Source organism: Felis catus, chromosome A3 (genome assembly GCF_018350175.1).
Source record: "Felis catus isolate Fca126 chromosome A3, F.catus_Fca126_mat1.0, whole genome shotgun sequence".
Classification (NCBI taxonomy): Eukaryota; Metazoa; Chordata; class Mammalia; order Carnivora; family Felidae; genus Felis; species Felis catus.
Genome location: NC_058370.1, coordinates 51,983,143 through 52,003,478, shown reverse-complemented (window position 1 = coordinate 52,003,478; position 20,336 = coordinate 51,983,143). Strand labels below are relative to the sequence as shown.

Here is a 20,336-nt window from a genome sequence, read left to right as displayed (position 1 = left end):
GGCTCAGTCAGTTAAGCATCTGGCTCTTGGTTTTGGCTCTGGTCATGATCTCAGGATTCATGGGTTGAGCCTCACATTGGGCTTCACACTGACAGTGCAGAACCTACTTGGGATTCTCTCTCTCTCTCTGCCCCTTAACCCTCCAAAATAAATAAAACTTAAAAAAATAATTTGAACTTCATGGTTACCCTGAAAGGGTCTTGAGAAACCAGGGGGTTCCTGGAACTTACTTGTTATAACCTATTTAGAAATCATGCTTCACATTTCTATCAAGTGTTGCTTTTCTTACAAAGTGAGGATGCTGAGGGCCATTTGAATTTAGAAGCACTAATTAGTACATTTACAAATAATAGAAATTCAATTTAAGCCTGTAGTTATCCCAAATATCTTATCAGTTATTTACTTATAATTTGAAAATGGCATGTCTAATTTGATCTAGGAGAAACTGGAAAATATTTTAGTTTTCCAGTTTTGTGCTGGTCAGTTATGGAACATACACCATGGACAGTAATCTTATCTTTGTTTTTTTTTTTTTTAAGTTTATTTATTTGTTTTGAGAGAGGCAGAGACAGCACAAGTGGGGGAAGGGCAGAGAGAGGGGGAGAATCCCAAGCAGGCTCTGCACTGTCAGCATGGAATCTGATGCGGGGTTTGAACCTATGAAACTGTGAGATCATGACCTGAGCTGAAACCAAGAGTCAGATGCTTAACCAGCTGAGCCACCCAGGTGCCCCAGTAATCTTATCTTCTGATTTGTAGCTTTTCTGTGATTGGAGGGCTGGAAATAACTGTTTGGAATAAGATATTCTCGAGGCTAAGCTTGAAGTATAGAAAGTATGTTGAATAAAAACAAACACTAGATTCATGATTTATAAAATAGAGAAAGGATTATTAGTTTGAATGTGAAAGATGAAGCTTGAAATAAATTCCTTTGTTAATTTTTAATTAAGTCATGAAACCGTGATTATTCACAATGCAATAGGTTTAATACCTGTTTAATAATTTAATATTACAGTTTTGATAGTGCTCTTCAGTCTGTGAAATCTTGTGTGGGTGGAAATGATGAACTCTCGACTACTTTCTTAGAAGTAAAAGGGCATTTCTACATGCATGCTGGTTCTCTGCTTTTGAAGATGGGTCAGCATAGTGATCTGCAATGGCGAGCTCTCTCTGAACTGGCTGCATTGTGCTATCTTATAGCGTTTCAGGTAAGCTTTTCCTAGTTTTGGGTGTAGTTGACATTTCACTGAGACTCTGTTGTATTTTACATGGAGATGTGTCCTGGTATATATTGAAAATATGAATAAATCTGTAGAATTGAAGTCAAAATAGTTTATTTGAAAGATGAAAAATAAGAATATTTATACAGTATTGGTGAGGTGAAACAGGTATGTTGATGCATTGCTGGTGGCGGTCTGTATTGCTTGACTTACTGGAAGACCACTTTGAAGAGTTTGATCTTTTTACTCTGCCATTTCTGGGAACCTGTAATAAGGAAATAATCTCAAATATGGATAAAATTTGATTAAAAAAGATGTGCAGGCATAACTTGAACAGAAACTTAAGTAAGTTTTGGGTATGGTTACATAAGCTGTGATAGAAGAATGTGTTTAACATGTTAATTGAAACACATAATGTATGTAATACGTATATAACATTGGTGATATTATCTACAGTATATAACAGTATCTCTTCATCTTTGGAAATGTAATTCGTTTCTTTATACATAGAACATGACATGAACGGGGTGCCTGGGTGGCTTAGTCAGTTGGGGCGTCCGACTTCGGCTCAGGTCATGATCTCACCGTCCGTGGGTTTGAGCCCTGCATTGGGCTCTGGGCCGACAGCTCGGAGCCTGGAGCATGCTTCGTATTCTGTGTCTCCCTCTCTCTCTGCCCCTCCCCCACTCAAGCCTTCTCTCAGTCTCTCTCAAAAATAAATAAAAATTAAAAAAAAATTTTTTTAAAGAATATGACATGAAGGAAAGATGCCAAAATGTGAACCATTGTGATGATGAGATGCTGGCCATTAACCCTTCCCCAATCCATTTTTGTAGTTTTAATGTTTTCTTTAGTTAGCTAATATTCTGAAATGAAAAGAAATAAGCAGTCTGCCCCAAAATGCAAAGGGCCTGGCTTATAAGAATAATTGTTAGTTTTAGTGAACTGTCTTTTGCTTGAGGGAAAGAAAAAAGGATTCACTGTACTTTTAGGGAAGCTTCCTCCTTCTAGTTCATATTATATAGATCTTTTTTTAAACACTGTTGATACTCATCCCATGATGTTAAGTGCTCCTGTTTGCTCAGCAGAAGCATTTAGGTTCATCAAGAATACATGTATTAGTGAAAATAGAGTGAATCTAATGAAGTTGCTAATTTATGTAGGCACTAAAAGGTTCTTACGATTAATATTATTAAAGAATCTTCAAAGAAGTGAGTTATTTTTAATGGAAACGGGACTCTTAATTTTTTAAATATATATTTTTAAGTTAATGCAGTCAACTGTTTTAAACTTTGACCCTTTTTAGTGGTAAAAACTAAATTTCCTTCTTTTTTTATTATTTTTTTTAAAGTTTATTTTGAGAGAGAGGGAGAGAGAGGCAGGGAGGGGAAGAGAGAGAGAATCCCAAACAGGCTTCACACTGTCAGTGCAGAGCCCAGTGCCAGGCATGAACTTGCAAACCATGAGATCATGACCTGAGCTGAAATCAAGAGTCAGATGCTTAACTGACTGAGCCACCTGGGTGCCCCTCAATTTCCTTCTTAAACCATTCACTCAAATCTTTCCTACAAGACAAAGACTATTATCAGTGTCTTGAATATTTAGAAGTTTTTCTGCATATGTAAGCATAAAACACACCCTTTACTTTTTTTTTCTTTTAATGTTTATTTTTTGAGAAAGAGAGCATGAGGAGGGGAGGCTCAGAGAGAGGGAGATACAGAATCCGAAGCAGGCTCCAGGCTCTGAGTTGTCAGCACAAGATCCCTACGTGGGACTCGAACCCATGAACCATAGATCATGACCTGAGTCGAAGTCAGGTGCTTAACTGACTGAGCTGTCCAGGCGCCCCTCCTTTCTTTACTTTTAAAACTGTTTTGCCTCATGAAGGTGTGCTTTATCTACTGTCTAACATTTTGCTTTTTTCACTGTTTTTCCATTGTCTCATTTCAGCATATAGACGTCCACTTCATTACTTCTCTTTTACCTACTACACATTTCCATTGAATGGATAAATAATGGAAATCTCTTAGATGCTTGAATTTTATATTACCATGTGTTGTAAAGCTTAATTATCAAATGATTATAAGCATACAGAGGAAGTGTAGACTGGCATAGGAGTGCTTAAGGAATCCTGTCAGGCTAGCATTTTTAATGGTAGGATTTTCAGACTCTTGATCAAGGGAATGTTGTGGTTTTAGTAAGTGTATCTGCGTTTCAGGTAGGCATTACACAGTCTTTCTTGAAACTGTTTAATTTCAGATGAGGATATGTTGGCTTGGGATGACGTGACTGAGTGGATTGATAACTAATTAGTCACAAATGATAGCTGTAAAAGGGGCCAGTTTTATGAATTGAGGTCAGTTTGAAAGCAAAATGAATTATATCACATTTTGTTTTTCATTTTGTGTGCTCTTCAACATCTTCAGAAACAGTTTGCCATCATGTTTAGAAAACTTATGGATAAAAGCATAAGTCTAATGTTTCTAAAATTCAAAATAAGATTTTAGATTCAAGGAATATATTTTGAAAAATTAATGTCTTTGGAAAAGTGATTGTATTAATACGGTTTAAAACTCTAGTGGTGTATAAGAGTATACCGTGAGAATTCCTTTCTACTTCTGTTCTTTCAGTCATTTTTTCTCTTCCCTGGGGGAACTAATAATACTCATTTCTTGTGAGTTCTTCAAGAAATGTTTTGTGCATATATAAGCAAATAGACACTGCCCCACTCCTACTTCCCTTAAAAAGTTACAGATAGATACATTCTGTACATTTTTATTTCCTTTGCTTTTTACTTTTTAAAACATTTTTTAATGTTTATTTTTGAGGGGGGGAGGGGCAGAGAGAGGTAGACACAGAATCCGAAGTAGGCTCCAGGCTCCAAGCTGTCAGCACAGAGCCTGACGCGGGGCTCAAACTCACAAACTGTGAGATCATGACCTGAGCTGAAGCCAGACGCTCAACCGACTGAGCCACCCAGGTGCCCCTCCTTTGCTTATTTTAATGAAATATGTGTTGGTGGTATTTCCATGTTGGTATAGAAAACATAGCATGAGTATTGCATCCTCATTTGTTTTGATATGGTTGCATATCATTCCATTCTATGAAGGTACTGTAATTTTGGTTTTTTTTTTTTTTAAACAGTTCCCTAAAACCAAGTCATTAGGTTACTTTTACTTTCTTGCTATGCTATTTCAAATAATTCTTTAATGAATAACTTGTGGTATTTCACATGTGAAAATTTATGGGTAAAATAAATTCTTGAAAGAAGAATCAAAGTGTATTTATGCATTTATAATTTGTAGGGCTTTTGCCAAATTTCCAACTTCACAGAAGTTGCACCAGACCACTACCAATTAAGAAAGTCATTGAAATTTAAAAGCAGTTACTCTAACCACTCATGTATTCCTTTCAAAGGGCTATCTCTAGTAAGTGCCTGTTGTCTGTGACTGAATATTTTCCGTGATTGAACATTCACTACTTTTCAAGATAGCCCATTGCATTTTTGATAGTTTGGGTCTTGGTGCTTCCTATGTGTAGCAAAAGTATTTTTCAGCCTGCTACCCATTGGTGTTTTTCTTTTGGTACTATTTAAAAACATTGAACTCATTTGTGAATGATTTTCTTAATATCTGAAGGGAACTATTGTATTTTCTTCATCATTTTTTCAGCTCTTCATAGGACACAGCTTGGAGTCCCTTTTCCTCTCTTGGCTGTACCACTTTATCCCAGTGGTGTCCCATATTATCCATGCTCTTTGAAAGCGTACTGTCTGTAGTGTGGCATTTGAAGGCGCTTTTATAGTAGAAAGTAATTTCTTGGACGTTAATCTTTGTAGACAGCTTTTATATATTAACTAAATCCTTGATTTCCCAGTTTATTCAGTTGAAAAACTGCAACTCCTACTCAGTTTAACCATTGGTTAATTGTTCATCATCAAAAAAGTGCAGTGTAACAGAAAGGAACATATTACTGTTAGAAATATGGGTATCACTAAATTAAGACTTGATTTTAAAATTATCAGGTTCCAAGACCAAAGATTAAATTAATAAAAGGAGAAGTTGGACAAAATCTACTGGAAATGATGGCCTATGATCGTCTGAGCCAGTCAGGTAATGGTAACGTTTAATTAGTTTTATTTTAAAAAGAAAAAGAAATTTCTCTGTTAGAGTACACCTTATGATAATCCTGTCTGTTTAGGAGATACTTTGCATAATCATTTCTCTTTGCCATCTTGGATGAGGGCGAAAGAGAACTAGAAGTGTCTCCTTCAGGAGGTAACAAATGTTTGATATTGTTTGCTTCTGGATGGAGAAACTTTTTATTTATTTTATTTTTTTAAATGTTTACTTATTTTTAAGACAGAGACAGAGCATGAACAGGGGAGGGTCAGAGAGAGAGGGAGACACAGAATCCGAAACAGGCTCCAGGCTCTGAGCTGTCAGCACAGAGCCCGACGCGGGGCTCGAACTCACAGACCATGAGATCATGACCTGAGCCGAAGTCTGACGCTTAACCTACTGAGCCACCCAGGCGCCCCTGGAGAAACTCTTTAATCCCTCCTTTATCTAGCTGCTAGAGCCTCCATTTGATATTTTAATGAGCTTCTTGAACTAAGAATAATTACTGATTTGCCAGCCATTTAACATCAGTAGTTTCTAAGATACTGCTGTGGAGGATATAAAGGTGAAGTAATGGATCTCTTAAGGAACTGACCACACAGTAAAGAAAATAAAAGATATATACTTACATACTGTTAGGCTTTTAGAATTTGTAAATTTATTTCCACTTATGACTATTTGGGATGGATCTTAAAGGTCTATTACATATCTGGTTTTGCTGAGGCAGAAACTTCAAGATGTTCATATGGCCAGTGAATCAAGCAATGAGCTGAAGAAGCATAATGCTTTATATAAGAAGCAATTTTGATATAAAATTGAATGAACTTTGTAAAGAGCAAGTAGTAGTATTAAATTAAAGTTACTATAAGTTTTGTCTGTAGTTAGGCTGTTGGTCAAAGCTTATATTGCTCCTGTATCCCATAGCTTGCTTTTTTGTGAGAGGTGGACTTTCAGTCCTTAAAGAAGTAACTTTGTATTTTCTTCTTATGTCTCCTGTCTGCCTTGCAAGGCTGTCATAGATGCTTTTGCAGGATTACAGTTAGTAAAATGAACTGTATTTTAATGTCTTTGATCTGGGCATTCCTGAATCTGTCTCTGCAAATTTTTGGAGAGATAAGTCTGGTGGTAACCAAACCTGACTGACTAGCAGAATTATTTCAAGGAGTGGTGTTTTTTTTTTTTTTTTTAAACAGCTTAATTGAGAGTAAATTCACATAACTATATAATTTATATAAATGTACGACTCAGTGGTTTTTAGTATGTTCACAGAATTGTGCACCCATCACCACAATTTTAGAACATCTTCATCACCTTGCAAAGAAACTTCATACCCATTAGTAGTCACTTCCCATTTTCCCCCAAACCCTCTAGTCCTGGACACCCATTCATATTCTATCTCTTTAGATTTCCTTATTCTGGGCATTTTTATATAAATTGAACTGTACACTGTGTGGTCTTTTGTGACTGACGCTTCTTCCACTTACCGTAGTGTTTTCAAGGTGCATCCATGTTACAGCAGGTACGAGAACTTTAAGGAGTGTTTTAATTTTTTTTTTTCAACGTTTATTTATTTTTGGGACAGAGAGAGACAGAGCATGAACGGGGGAGGGGCAGAGAGAGAGGGAGACACAGAATCGGAAACAGGCTCCAGGCTCTGAGCCATCAGCCCAGAGCCCGACGCGGGGCTTGAACTCACGGACCGCGAGATCGTGACCTGGCTGAAGTCAGACACTTAACCGACTGCGCCACCCAGGCGCCCCTAAGGAGTGTTTTAAAAATAGATTCCTTACCCCAAACCTGTGGAATCAGAGTCTCTGGGAGTGTGGCCTGGAAATAATTATTTTTTGTTTTTGTTTTTGTTTTTGTTTTTGTTTATATATATATATATATATATATATATATATATATTTATTTATTTATTTTTATGTTTATTTTTGAAGGATTGAGAGACGGAGCATGAGTGGGGGAGGAGCAGAGAGCGAGGAGGCACAGACTCTGAAGCAGGCTCCAGGCTCTGAGCTGTCAGCATAGAGCCCCATTAAGGGCTCAAACTCACAAACTGTGAGATCATGACCTGAGCCAAAGTCAGACGCTTAACTGACTGAGCCACCCATGCGCCCCTGGAAATAATTGTTTTTTAAAAGCTTTTTCAAGGATGAGTCTTACCAGCTAGGTTTAGAAATTGGTGTATCAGATCAGAGAATTTGAGCTTGGCTCTGTTCTCCTTTGGCCACTTAAATGACACACTTTCCATCTAAAATGTAAATACTTTAAATACTTTTGGCGTTTTTCACATACTCTCCTCTTTCACTCTGGCATGTAGATATAGTTAACTGTTAAATTTGTAATCTGTGTCCATTTTTTGCTTAAGAACCCTTTTTGTTCTGTTGTGGTTGCTGGGTTGGAGGGTTAGCTCTGAGGTAGTCATGTTTTTTTCCCCTTAGGGTATATGCATGAAACTATTGAGAGATACAAATAAGAACAGTCTTTTTTAATTGATGGTAATAATTTGTTTTTCAGGACACATGCTGCTAAACTTAAGTCGTGACAAGCAAGATTTTTTAAAAGAGGTTGTAGAATCCTTTGCCAATAAAAGTGGGCAGTCTGCTTTGTATGATGCTCTGTTTTGTAATCAGTCACCTAAGGATAGATCTTTCCTTGGTAAAGATGATATTGGAAACATTGCTGTGCAAGCACCAGAGCCTGATGATTTGGCTAGATATGATGTTGGTAAGTTGTTATCTTTTAAAGTAAACATTTTGTATTTTAATCCTTTTATTTTAGAAAAATAAAAGCAGAAAGAAATAAATTGCTCATAATCTCATTACTCAAAATAATGACTTAATATTTTCCTGTATTCCTTTGAGGTTTTTGGTGGTGTAGGCAGGTATGAGGGGTTGGTAATGGTGGCATATTTTTCTTCTATACTTTAAAAAATTTTTTAAAATGTTTATTCATTTTTGAGAGAGACAGAGCAGGAGCCAGGGAGGGGCAGAGAGAGAGGGAGACACAGAATTCGAAGCAGGCTTCAGGCTCTGAGCTGTCACCACAGAGCCCGATGTGAAGCTCGAACTCACAAGCCATGAGACCATGACCTGAGCTGAAGTTGGACGCTTAACCAACTAAGCCAGGTGCCCCATGTTTTTCCTCTAAATAGTTGTTATAGTGTACATATGATTATTTTCACTCATGAATTCTCTCCCTGTTTATCTGTTTTGGTAAATGCCACTTTTAATGCCAGTACAATCTGTTGTATGAATTAGCCATAATTTTCAGGCCAGTTTTTTGTTGTTCAGTATCTAGGATGTTTTCAGTTTGTTCACTGTTAATATATCTCCATTTCACATTTTCCCATAGAGTTGCCTAAAGACAGAATCACCGGGGTAAAGTTGATGAATTTTAAATCTCTTGCAAATTGCCGTAGAGTTGTACCTCTTTATGCTTCCAAAAGCTCATAACTTTTTCAGTATTAAATTTCTTGTAGAAGAGGGGTGCCTGGGTGTCTCAGTCAGTTAAGGGTCCAACTTCAACTCAGGTCATGATCTCACAGTTTGTGGGTTCAAGCCCCATGTCAGACTGTGTGCTGACAGCTCACAGCCTGGAACCTGCTTTGGATTCTGTGTCTCCCTCTCTCTCAGCCCCTCCCTCACTTGCGCTCTGTCTCTGTCTCTCAAAAATGAATAAACATGAAACAATTTTTTTTTTTTAGTTTCTTGTAGAAGAAAAGATCTCTTTACTATTCCAAGGGATTAATGTAGTGGTATCCCATTGTTTTAATGACTCTTTTTTTTTTTTTTAATTTTTTTTTTAATGTTTATTTATTTTTGAGACAGAGAGACAGAGCATGAACAGGGGAGGGTCAGAGAGAGAGGGAGACACAGAATCTGAAACAGGCTCCGGGCTCTGAGCGGTCAGCATAGAGCCCGACGCGGGGCTTGAACTCACGGACCGCGAGATCATGACCTGAGCCGAAGTCGGACGCTTAACCGACTGAGCCACCCAGGTGCCCCTAATGACTCTTTACTGAAAGGAAAATCCATTGTTTCAGGATTTTTTACTGGGTGGCTTTTGTCACTACAGTGTTTCATTGAGTTCTGGTGAGTACCTTTTTTCCCTTAGATGGAATTGAAAAGAGCTTTCTTCATAACTATTGTTATTAAAATTCCTAGACAAAAAGTGTGAATATCCTTAGTAAGAAAATGAGACTCTGCTTATCATAGAATTTGCCCCTGTTCATGTAGAAAAACATTTCTAAAATTAAGATACATTTGTTATAAGTAATTGGCGAAACTGATGGCACAAGCAAAATTTCCAAAACCTCAGTCCAGTTTTTTTCTCTTTCAGGTGCCATTAGAGCACATAATGGTAGTCTTCAGCACCTTACCTGGCTTGGCTTACAGTGGAATTCACTGCCCACCTTACCTGCAATTCGAAAATGGCTAAAGCAGCTGTTTCATCATTTGCCCCAGGAAACTTCAAGGCTTGAAACAAATGCACCCGAATCAATATGTGTTTTAGATCTTGAAGTAAGCAAAGATTTTAACAAATTAAATATTTTGTGTTTTGTTTAATTTTTTGCCTAATTTAAATTGATTTTTCTTTAAATAAACCAGGTATTTCTACTTGGGGTGATATATACCAGCCACTTACAAATAAAGGAGAAGTATAATTCTCACCATAGCTTCTATCAGCCTCTATGCTTGCCACTTCCTGTGTGTAAGCAGCTTTGTACAGAAAGACAAAAATGTTGGTGGGATGCAGTCTGTAATCTAATTCACAGAAAAGCAATGTAAGTAGTAAAATAAAAATATTCCTTTAACTTACTGCCTAAGTTTTTAACTTAAAAACCTATTTAGTTTAAAAACTTATTGCCTAGGTATCTAACTCTCATGTGAAGATTGAGTTTAATTCTCATGTGATGATTAACATACATGTAAGTTTTGAAATGCACGTTTCTAAATCAGTTTTATTAAATAAAACTTTTTTAGACCTGGAACCTCAGCAAAATTGCGACTTGTTGTTCAGCATGACATAAACACTCTAAGGGGCCAGGAAAAACATGGCCTTCAGCCTGCCCTGCTTATACATTGGGCAAGATGCCTTCAGAAAACGGTGAGTTCATTAAAGTGTAAGCATTTTTAAGAACATTATATAATGTTTAAAAATAATAAACTTTTCACTGAGTCTTTTAGTTCAAAGAAACAGTATCAGCTTGTTCCTGTTATGCTAGGTGGAGTGTATTTTTTTAATCTTGCCACGAAATAGTTAACAGTTTACATGTAAGTACTTGGAACAGTGCCTGGCACAGTAAATGTTACATAAATATTAACTGTTCTTATTATTAGTTAATAATTATGTTAATGATAATGATTATCCAGCCTGAAATTTTTTTTTTTTACATACCAGTAGTAGAAGGCTTTGTAGGTTAAGACCAATACAGATCTTTGTAAATATTTGAAATCTGTTTTGTGGCAAGGTTAGTTGTAGATGTTTAACTCTGTGACTAAACTGTGACACTTACAGAATGGTTGATTTGGGCTATGTAAAATGGCAGCTTTTAAAGTTTATTTATTTTGAGAGAGAGCGTGCATAAGCAGGGGAGGGACAGAGAGAGTGTGCAAGAGAGAATTGCGAGCATGCTCTGTACTGCCAGCACAGAACCTGATGCTGGGTAGAACCCACATCATGAGATCATGACCTGAGCCTGAGATCATGACCTGAGCCTGAGTCGGATGGTTAACTGATTGAGCCAGCCAGATGGCCCTAAAATGGCAACTTTAAAAGAATAGATTGGGCTGCCTCATTAGGTAGTATCATTGAAAGTGTTTAAAAGTTGGGTCTAGAATGATCACTGGTATCAAGATGGTTGGTTATTCCAACATTTAGAGAGTGAGGCATGTGACTTTTGAGATTCTTTTTGCCTTGATTTGAAATTTTAACCACTTGTTTAGACCATTTATAAAGGAATTTTTAGATTCTGTTATTTGTGTTCCTTAGGTTGTGTGCTTCTTTCTATTTTAGGGCAGTGGTCTTAATTCTTTTTATGATCAACGGGAATACATAGGCAGAAGTGTTCATTATTGGAAGAAGGTTTTGCCAATGTTGAAGACAATCAAAAAGAAGAGCAGTATTCCTGAACCTACAGACCCTTTGTTTAGACATTTTCATAGTGCAGACATTCAGGTAATGGAGGATCCCTTTGTGAATGAACTGGAGATGTGGATTTCTAGTTTATAAACAAAGAAATGGAGGTATAAATTGCTTAAATTAATTGCCTGGCTACTTGATCCTTGTCTTGTTTTCGAAATCCACTATCTGTTGCAAAACATGGCAGAAAAGAGGGCTGAGCTGTTAATTTCATTAGAAATTATTGTGTAAAATCTTTGGGGAATCACTTGGGTTTGATATTCTAGAGAGAGGCAGTTGGACTAAAAATTACTAAATGTGTTTAGGCATCTGAAGTTGGTGAATACGAGGAAGAAGCAAACATAACATTTGCTATATTGGATGTAGTTAATGGAAATATAGAAGATGCTATCACTGCTTTTGAATCTATAAAAAACGTTGTTTCTTACTGGAATCTTGCACTGGTAAGTAGATGGTGGTAGGTGAGTTAACAGTGTTTTGTGTTAAAAACCTAATTTTTTCATAAGAGCATTCTTTGGATAGATTTTTCACAGAAGAGCAGAAGACATCGAAAATGATGCCCTTTCTCCTGAAGAACAAGAAGAATGCAAAAATTATCTGAGAAAGACCAGGGACTACCTAATAAAGATTTTAGATGACAGTGATTCCAATCTTTCAGTGACCAGGAAGGTAAGCTTCAGGCTGTTTGTACTTTCTTACTATTGATAACTGGTTAATAAGTGTTTTATGCTTTGCTTTTATATATATATTAAAAAAATTTTTTTTACTTGTTTTATTTTTTACTTTTTAAAATTTACATCCAGGGGCGCCTGGGTGGCGCAGTCGGTTAAGCGTCCGACTTCAGCCAGGTCACGATCTCGCGGTCCGTGAGTTCGAGCCCCGCGTCGGGCTCTGGGCTGATGGCTCAGAGCCTGGAGCCTGTCTCTGATTCTGTGTCTCCCTCTCTCTCTGCCCCTCCCCTGTTCATGTTCTGTCTCTCTCTGTCCCAAAAATAAATAAACGTTGAAAAAAAAAAATTAAAATTTACATCCAAAATAGCATATAGTGCAACAATGATTTCAGGAGTAGATTCCTTAGTGCCTCTTACCCATTTAGCCCATCCCCCCCCCAACCCCTCCAGTAACCCTCTGTTTGTTCTCCACATTTAAGAGTCTCTTCTGTTTTGTCTCCCTCCCTGTTTTTATATTCTTTTTGTTTCCCTTCCTTTATGTTCATCTGTTCTGTGTCTTAAAGTCCTTGTATGAGTGAAGTCGTATGATATTCGTCTTTCTCTGACTAATTTCACTTAGTATAATACCTTCCAGTTCCATCCATATAGTTGCAAATGGGAAGATTTCATTCTTTCTGATTGCCGAGTAATACTCCATTGTATATATGTACACCACATCGTCTTTATCCATTCATCCGTCGATGAACATTTGGGCTCTTTCCATACTTTGGCTATTTGCTGCTATAAACATGGGGGTGCATGTGTCCCTTAGAAACAGCACACCTGTATCCCTTGGATAAATGCCTAGTAGTGCAATTGCTGGGTCATAGGGTAGTTCTATTTTTAGTTTTTTGAGGAACCTCCATACTGTTTTCCAGAGTGACTGCACCAGTTTGCATTCCCATTAATTTTTTTTTTAACGTTTATTTATTTTTTGAGAGACAGCGACAGAGTGAGTGGGGGAGGGGCAGAGAGAGAGGGAGACACAGAATCTGAAGCAGGCCCCAGGCTCTGAGCTGTCAGAGCCCGACGTGGAGCTTGAACTCATGAACCGCGGGATCATGACCTGAGCCGAAGATGGCCATTTAACCAACTGAGCCACCCAGGCACCCCTGGTTTTATATTTTGATAATTTCAGAAATACTCAGTAATATACCTATTATTAATGCACAGAACAGTGTGTGTGTAAATGTTCAATTAGCATTGCTCTATCTTAGGTGTGGTGTTTTTAAAATTTTTTTTTTTTTCGACATTTATTTTTGGGATAGAGAGAGAGAGCACGAATGGGGGAGGGGCAGAGAGAGAGGGAGACACAGAATCGGAAACAGGCTCCAGGCTCTGAGCCATCAGCCCAGAGCCCGACGCGGGGCTCGAACTCACGGACCGCGAGATCGTGACCTGGCTGAAGTCGGACGCTTAACCGACTGCGCCACCCAGGCGCCCCGGTGTGGTGTTTTTTAAACTTGGGAACCTAGCTTTTTATTCTTAACAAAAATACTTGTTAGGGAATAAAAGATTTCTAAGGCAGAACATTTATTTTTGTTACCTTGGCAATGTACTCAAAGTAAATATTGCAGCCTAATGCTTTGCTGTTAATGAATTTTGCAGTTAAACATTTCACTGAAATCAGAAATAGTTGCTGACACTTTTCAGATTATTTCTCCTCCTCTTTACCATTTGCTGTGAACTGTCTTTTTTTTCTTTTTTTTTTTTTAACTATCAGCAGTTTTAGACTGTCATGATGTTATTAACTTTAGTTGTACTCAACTTTCCAAGTATTTTGTTGATTAATTCATGTTGCTGCTCTTAAATTAGGATTGATATTGTCTGGTGCATTCTAGCACCTGTGTTTCTCTCCCCATTCACAATCAATAAAAATCAGTAGCTTATTTTGTTCATGTGGGAAAATCTTCCTAAGTTAACATTTCTCTACCATTATTATGGCTAATAGCAGGGGTAGATATATCATACACTTTAGAATCAGAAGACTTTAGATTACACAGCAGTTTCACTTATGTTCCTATGTAGAGTGGTTATTATACAAGAGCAAGAAAATAGAAGCACATCCGTAAGATAAAATCTTTGTATTTGTTTCAGAGTTGTTTATTTTTGCAAACTTGATTCATGCCTTTTGTTTTTAGTTGCCTGTGCCGCTGGAGTCTGTAAAAGAGATGCTTAACTCAGTCATGCAGGAACTTGATGATTATAGTGAAGGAGGCCTGCTTTATAAAAATGGTTCTTCTCGAAATGTAGATTCAGAAGTAAAACATTCTACACCATCTCCCACCAAATATTCTTTATCACCAAGTAAAAGTTACAAGGTAAGTACAAAGAAATGAATTATTCCATTGCAGAATATATTTCTATTCTAAATGTTTTAAATATTATTTTGTTACTTTTTTAGTATTCTCCCAAAACACCACCTCGATGGGCAGAAGATCAAAATTCTTTATTGAAAATGATCTGCCAGCAAGTAGAGGCCATTAAGGTAGATCACTTAATATCTCTAAACTGTGTCTCTTCTGTTCCAAGATTTCTTCCTTCACCACTCCCTCACATCTTTGTAAAGCCATTCAAAATGACCCTTTGCCATGCTACAATAGAGTTATGCATATTGTTTTGCATACGTCTACCTTGACACTTAACCATATTTTTCCTATGTTTTTAATTATTTTTTTAATTTAATTTTTTAAACTTTAATTCTAGTGTAGTTAACATAGCATTTATATTAGTTTCAGGTGTATAATACGGTAATTTAGTAATTCCATATATTACTCAGTGCTTATTAAGATAAATATATTCTTAATTCCTGTTACCTATTTCACCCATTCCCCCCCATTCATCTTCCCTCTGGTAACGGACTATCTGTTCTCTATAGTTGAGTCTGTGTTTTTGGTTTGTTTCTTTGTTTTTAAAATTTTATTTCTTATTTTTTAAAATTTACATGGTGCAACAATGATTTCAGGAGTAGATTCCTTAGTGCCCCTTACCCATTTAGCCCATCCCCCCCTCCCACAGCCCGTCCCATAACCCTCAGTTTGTTCTCCATATTTATGAGTCTCTTCTGTTTTGTCCCCCTACCTGTTTTTATATTATTTTTGTTTCCCTTCCCTTATGTTCATCTGTTTTGTCTCTTAAAGTCCTCAAATGAGTGAAGTCATATGATTTTTGTCTTTCTCTGACTAATTTCACTTAGCATAATACCCTCCAGTTCCATCCATGTAGTTGCAAATGGCAAGATTTCATTCTTTTGATTGCCGAGTAATACTCCATTGCGTCTGTGTGTGTGTGTGTGTGTGTGTGTGTGTGTGTGTGTGTACATATACATATATATATCACCTCTTCTTTGTGTGTGTGTGTGTGTGTGTGTGTACATATACATATATATATCACCTCTTCTTTATCCATTCATCCATCGATGGACATTTGGGCTCTTTCCATACTTTGGCTATTGTTGATAGTGCTGCTTATAAACATGGGGGTGCATGTGTCCCTTAGAAACAGCACACCTGTATCCCGTGGATAAATGCCTAGTAGTGCAATTGCTGGGTCGTAGGGTAGTTCTATTTTTAGTTTTTTGAGGAACCTCCATACTGTTTTCCAGAGTGGCTGCACCAGCTTGCATTCCCATTTCTTTGTTTTGTTTCTTAAATTCCACATATGCGTGAAATTGTCTGGTGTTTGCCCTTTTCTGGCTTAGTTTGTTTAGCATTATACTCTCCAGATCCATCCATGTTGTTGCAAATGGCAAAGTTTTCTTCTTTTTTATGGCTGAATAATATTCCGCAGTGTATATGTGTATGTGTATACATACACATACACTACATCTTCTTTATCCTTTGATCTATCATTGGATACTTGGGTTCCTTCCATAATTTTGCTGTTGTAAATAATGTTATAGTATATATAGGAGTGCATATATCCCTTCGAATTCATGTGTTTATATTCTTGGTAAATACCCAGTAGTGTGAATACTGGAACATATGGTAATTGTATTTTTAATTTTTTGAGGGACCTCCATTCTGTCTTCCACAATGACTGCACAAATTTGCATTCCTGCCAACATTGTGTGAAGGTTCCTTTTTCTCCACATCCTTGCCAACACTTAACTGTTTCTTGTGTTTTTGATTTTAGCCATTCTGACAGGTGGGGTGATATCTCGTTGTGGCTTTGATTTATATTTCCCTGATGATGATTGATGTTGAGCATCTTGTCATGTGTCTTTTGGCCTTAACCATATTTTTGAAATTACTTGTTTCTGCTTCCTCACCAGGTGTGAATTCTTCCAAGGGAAAGACTCTTTTATCCAAAACATAGCAGCATTCCTGATGTAGAGGTGGTTCCCAAGTGATTGAATTGAACTAGTAAAACTAATTATACTTTGGTCTAGTTCATTTCTCAGACTGGTTGTGTGTGTCATATTTTATAGCTAGGTATTGGTCTACGTTTCAGAAAGTCTATCTTTTTAATCCTGTTGAATGAATTGGACTTAATTATGTAAGGAAATGCTTATTTATTCATGATTTTATTTTAGCTGTATGAGAGTAACCTTAAGTAAGGCTCAGAGGAGCTTTATTTACTTCTTTGGAATTGGAACTATAAGTAGGTTGTTTCATGCTCATTGGGCAAGAATTAAATTGGTCATACTTTTAAAGTTACAGCAAAGAGATCCTGATACGTGTTCAGTTATTACAGTGCTATCAGCAATGTGTGAGACTTAACAAAAATACTGTTTGGAAGGGAACAAAATTTCGAATTTGCACAGAGATTTTGTATGCTAATTTTATATAATCATGGCCTATTTTGATATTCTGTACAGTCTTTTCTTACCTTAAATGTGTTTCAGGCACCCAGCATTGTATTCTGTGGAGAGCATTACTCTATGTTCTTGAAAAGCTGGGTTCTAGTAGTAACTCTGCCACTAATTAATGCTCTTGACCCAAGCAGTTCTTTTCTGTTTGCTTGGCTTCTCATCTGTAAAGTGAGAATTGTTGAAACCAGTTATTAGCACATTTTTTAGTTGTTTGAATTTTAAAAATCATGATTATAGTATAATTGCATGTTCAGAACTACAGTCCAGATACCAGTAGAGACTACTAAATTTTTCCAGGTGATTCTATCAGTTTCTTATTTTTGGATGTGCAGCATCTGGGCTAATAAACACGGTAGATAGTTGGATGGGGAAAATTTTATTTAACTTGAAAGTTTGAGATATTTTTTATCTCAGTATATATGGCTTTGGGAAATATCTATTGGAAAGCACTTGTAGAAGAAGAAAGCAGACATCCTGGATCTGTGACCTCACTTATAACTGGTCAGATACCTGGGCCCATATACAAATATTTGATACTGTTTTTAAAAAAGTGGCCTGTTGGGGTGCCTGGGTGGCTCAGTCAGTTGAGTGTCCAACTTGGACTTAGGTCATGATCTCACAGTTCATGAGTTCAAGCCCCGCATCGGGCTCTGTGTTGACGGTGTGGAGCCTGGAGCCTGCTTCGGATTCTTTGTCTCCCTCTCTCTCTGCCCCTCCTTGGCTTGTGTGCAGTCTCTCTCACTCAAAAATAAATAAACGTCAAAAAAAAAAAAAAAAAAGTGACCTGTCGACTGATACCACTGTAGTTTCTTTGGAAAAGGAATAGTTTCTTGATAAGTACCTGTTTTGAAAGGGACATTTTGTAGCTTGGGGTTGTGGAGGGTGTCATTTAGTTGTCTATAAACAGCGGTTTGATAACCAGCTACATAGCTATTATTAGAAAGCAGTGTGTCTGGTGTTTTGTCTAGGCAGCAGGGTGGTATTATGAAAACATTTTTGGAATAAAATCTGGTTTGAATTCAACTGCTGTTTTCTGCGTCTTTTTTCTCCCCCTCATTTTAAGAAGTGAGTTAATATTGCTTATTTGTATAAGGATCGAGAACTTAAGTACAGTGCCTGGTCTGTATTATTGTATGTATATAATATATTCTGAGAAGATATCAGTTGTTTTCCCTTTCCTAGTGGATCATTAGAGCATCAGCCTTGAAGGATTTGTAGTGTTTTGTTATATCAGATGTGCGTAAGCAGAAAGCTAGTGGTGGGAGGTAATTTGGAACATTGAGTAGCCCAGATGGACTGGAGAGGAAAGCATTGTGGAAAGGAGGCGGTGGAAGGACGGTTGGGACAGTACTTCTGAGGACCAAGAATATCAGAGAAGTGTAATTTATAGGTACTTGTATTTTTGAACAAGGAGGTGTCTTGGCTAGAACTCAACTTTAGAAAGATTAATTTAGGTAAGTGTGGAAAGGAAATGGAGATGAGGCCATCTAGGAGGTTATCAGTTGTTTAGGTGATAGCTAACTCTAACTAACCTCGAATGCATTAGGTAATGGTACTAAGGAATGAAAGAATGGGAACAAATAAGTTTTAACAAATTAAGGATGATTTTCTTAAATCAGTACCTGGTACTCAGATCTTACTGGAATATAAAAACTCTAAAAAAGCATCATCGGGTATTTACATTTAAAATATGTGTTTGCTCTAGCACTGTTTCTGGCATGATAAAATTGCTTACGGTTGTTTTCTTTCTTCCGACAGAAAGAAATGCAGGAGTTGAAACTAAATAGCAGTAACTCAGGGTCCCCTCATCGTTGGCCTACAGAGAATTATGGACCAGATTCAGTGCCTGATGGATATCAGGGATCACAGACTTTTCATGGGGCTCCACTAACAGGTTAGTTGGCAACTGGATAATTCCAGTTTTTAGTAAAATCACTGTACTTCCCCCTCCTTTACATAGATAACTTGTGAACTCACCTTGTCTATATACATTTGTTTATATACATGTTTATATATGTTTGCTTATATGTTTCTTAAGCTGTGTATGGTATTACTGAGATTTTTCATAACTCCAAATAGAAACAAAACAAGCTTTCTATGATCCTGTGTATATAAAGACTGAAAGAACCCCTCCATACATACCTCAGAGAAGCTGAGACTGAGATAGAACAATTTCTTATAATTGGGAAATGTTACCTGATGTTGTTGTGCATTAAGAGATGGCTAATTAAAACCTCTTCAGGAATTACTTTGATGATATACTTAGATGTGTGACATTCATAGGAAATCTTGTTTATTTTGAAATACAGTGGTTGGTTATACAAAGGAAGGAGGGGGAGCTGGACCATATTGGAATTTGAAGTTGTGGTCTCTAGAACTGACCTCTTGAGCCGTTTTGTGTGTTTCAAATGTGGAGATGAAACTTTGCCTCACATGATTATGTGAGCATTTGTATATGTGTGGATATTAGGCATTTACTTTAGAGTATTTAGTAAACAATGAACCAAGGGTGTTCCTGTGGGTTGTCTGTGTGCAAAAGTGGTTTGCGCATGTAATTTTATTTAATCATAGTAACCAGAATGGTAGCTACCATTATGAATCCTATTTTTATAGTTGAGGAAGTGGGTTTAGAAAGGTTAGGCAATTTATCCATTATTGTACAGCTAGTTATTGGTAGAGCCAGAGTTTAAACTTCAGTGGTCTCACTTTAAAGCCACTCACCAGTATGATTATGTTGCCCACAGACCACCAGAAATGATAAAAATGTTTTTTTTTTTTTAAATGAGATAGATTCTGAAATGGTAATAGTACCCTCCCCCCATTGTTTTTTAACCAGGGATGATTTAGAATAGTGTGTTCCAGTTTAGATGAGCACATTTATGTGATGGTCCATAGGGCCATATTGAAGGCAGCCTCACTGTCCTCGTGTGACAGTGTCTTCTAAATGCAGGAAAAATAATAGGAAGGAAATTTTTGTAAAGTCACACTTACTAAATGTCACAAGTCATAGGTAAATACATGAGATGTCAAGAGTTCAAACACTGCTCACTTAAAAACCTTGTGCACTGTATAGAGCCTTGCATAGAGAAGATAAGTAAACTGGCTAGCCTTTTCTAGGGCTTTTTGAGTGCTGTGTGGAATTGATCATTTAGCAGCTTTTGAGTCACAATTTCCATTTCTTCTATGTACAGACATAAAAGGTCTTCTGGTTGTTAAACATAACATTCACATTGTCTCATTTTATTCTTGCAATTACCCTATGAAATGTGTAGAAGCAGCACATCCTCATTTTACAATTGAGAAAAATGGAGACCCCAAACACCTCA

The 20,336-nt window shown here is 37.1% G+C and overlaps 1 protein-coding gene and 1 long non-coding RNA gene across 5 annotated transcripts in view; one reads left to right on the top strand and one right to left on the bottom strand.

The window, feature by feature from the left end:
• Positions 1 to 20,336, top strand: part of RANBP2 (RAN binding protein 2) — an 83,008-nt gene that overhangs the window by 34,117 nt on the left and 28,555 nt on the right. For 3 of the 4 annotated variants that reach the window (XM_023251533.2, XM_045053971.1, XM_045053972.1), the window contains exons 7-18: positions 1,016 to 1,208; positions 5,245 to 5,332; positions 7,862 to 8,071; positions 9,686 to 9,867; positions 9,955 to 10,130; positions 10,330 to 10,453; positions 11,363 to 11,524; positions 11,794 to 11,931; positions 12,011 to 12,157; positions 14,339 to 14,518; positions 14,602 to 14,685; positions 18,769 to 18,904. In XM_023251533.2, the coding sequence (XP_023107301.2) occupies positions 1,016 to 1,208; positions 5,245 to 5,332; positions 7,862 to 8,071; positions 9,686 to 9,867; positions 9,955 to 10,130; positions 10,330 to 10,453; positions 11,363 to 11,524; positions 11,794 to 11,931; positions 12,011 to 12,157; positions 14,339 to 14,518; positions 14,602 to 14,685; positions 18,769 to 18,904 (1,820 nt within the window). Of the gene's footprint in view, positions 1 to 1,015; positions 1,209 to 5,244; positions 5,333 to 7,861; positions 8,072 to 9,685; positions 9,868 to 9,954; positions 10,131 to 10,329; positions 10,454 to 11,362; positions 11,525 to 11,793; positions 11,932 to 12,010; positions 12,158 to 14,338; positions 14,519 to 14,601; positions 14,686 to 18,768; positions 18,905 to 20,336 lie in introns of those variants that run through there. The other variant, XM_045053973.1, reaches the window with a different exon arrangement.
• The window catches only part of LOC123384402, a 34,667-nt gene continuing 30,327 nt past the window's right edge, over positions 15,997 to 20,336 (bottom strand). The window contains exon 2 of the long non-coding RNA XR_006595441.1: positions 15,997 to 17,171. This is a non-coding gene — a long non-coding RNA (uncharacterized LOC123384402). The remainder of the gene's footprint in view (positions 17,172 to 20,336) is intronic.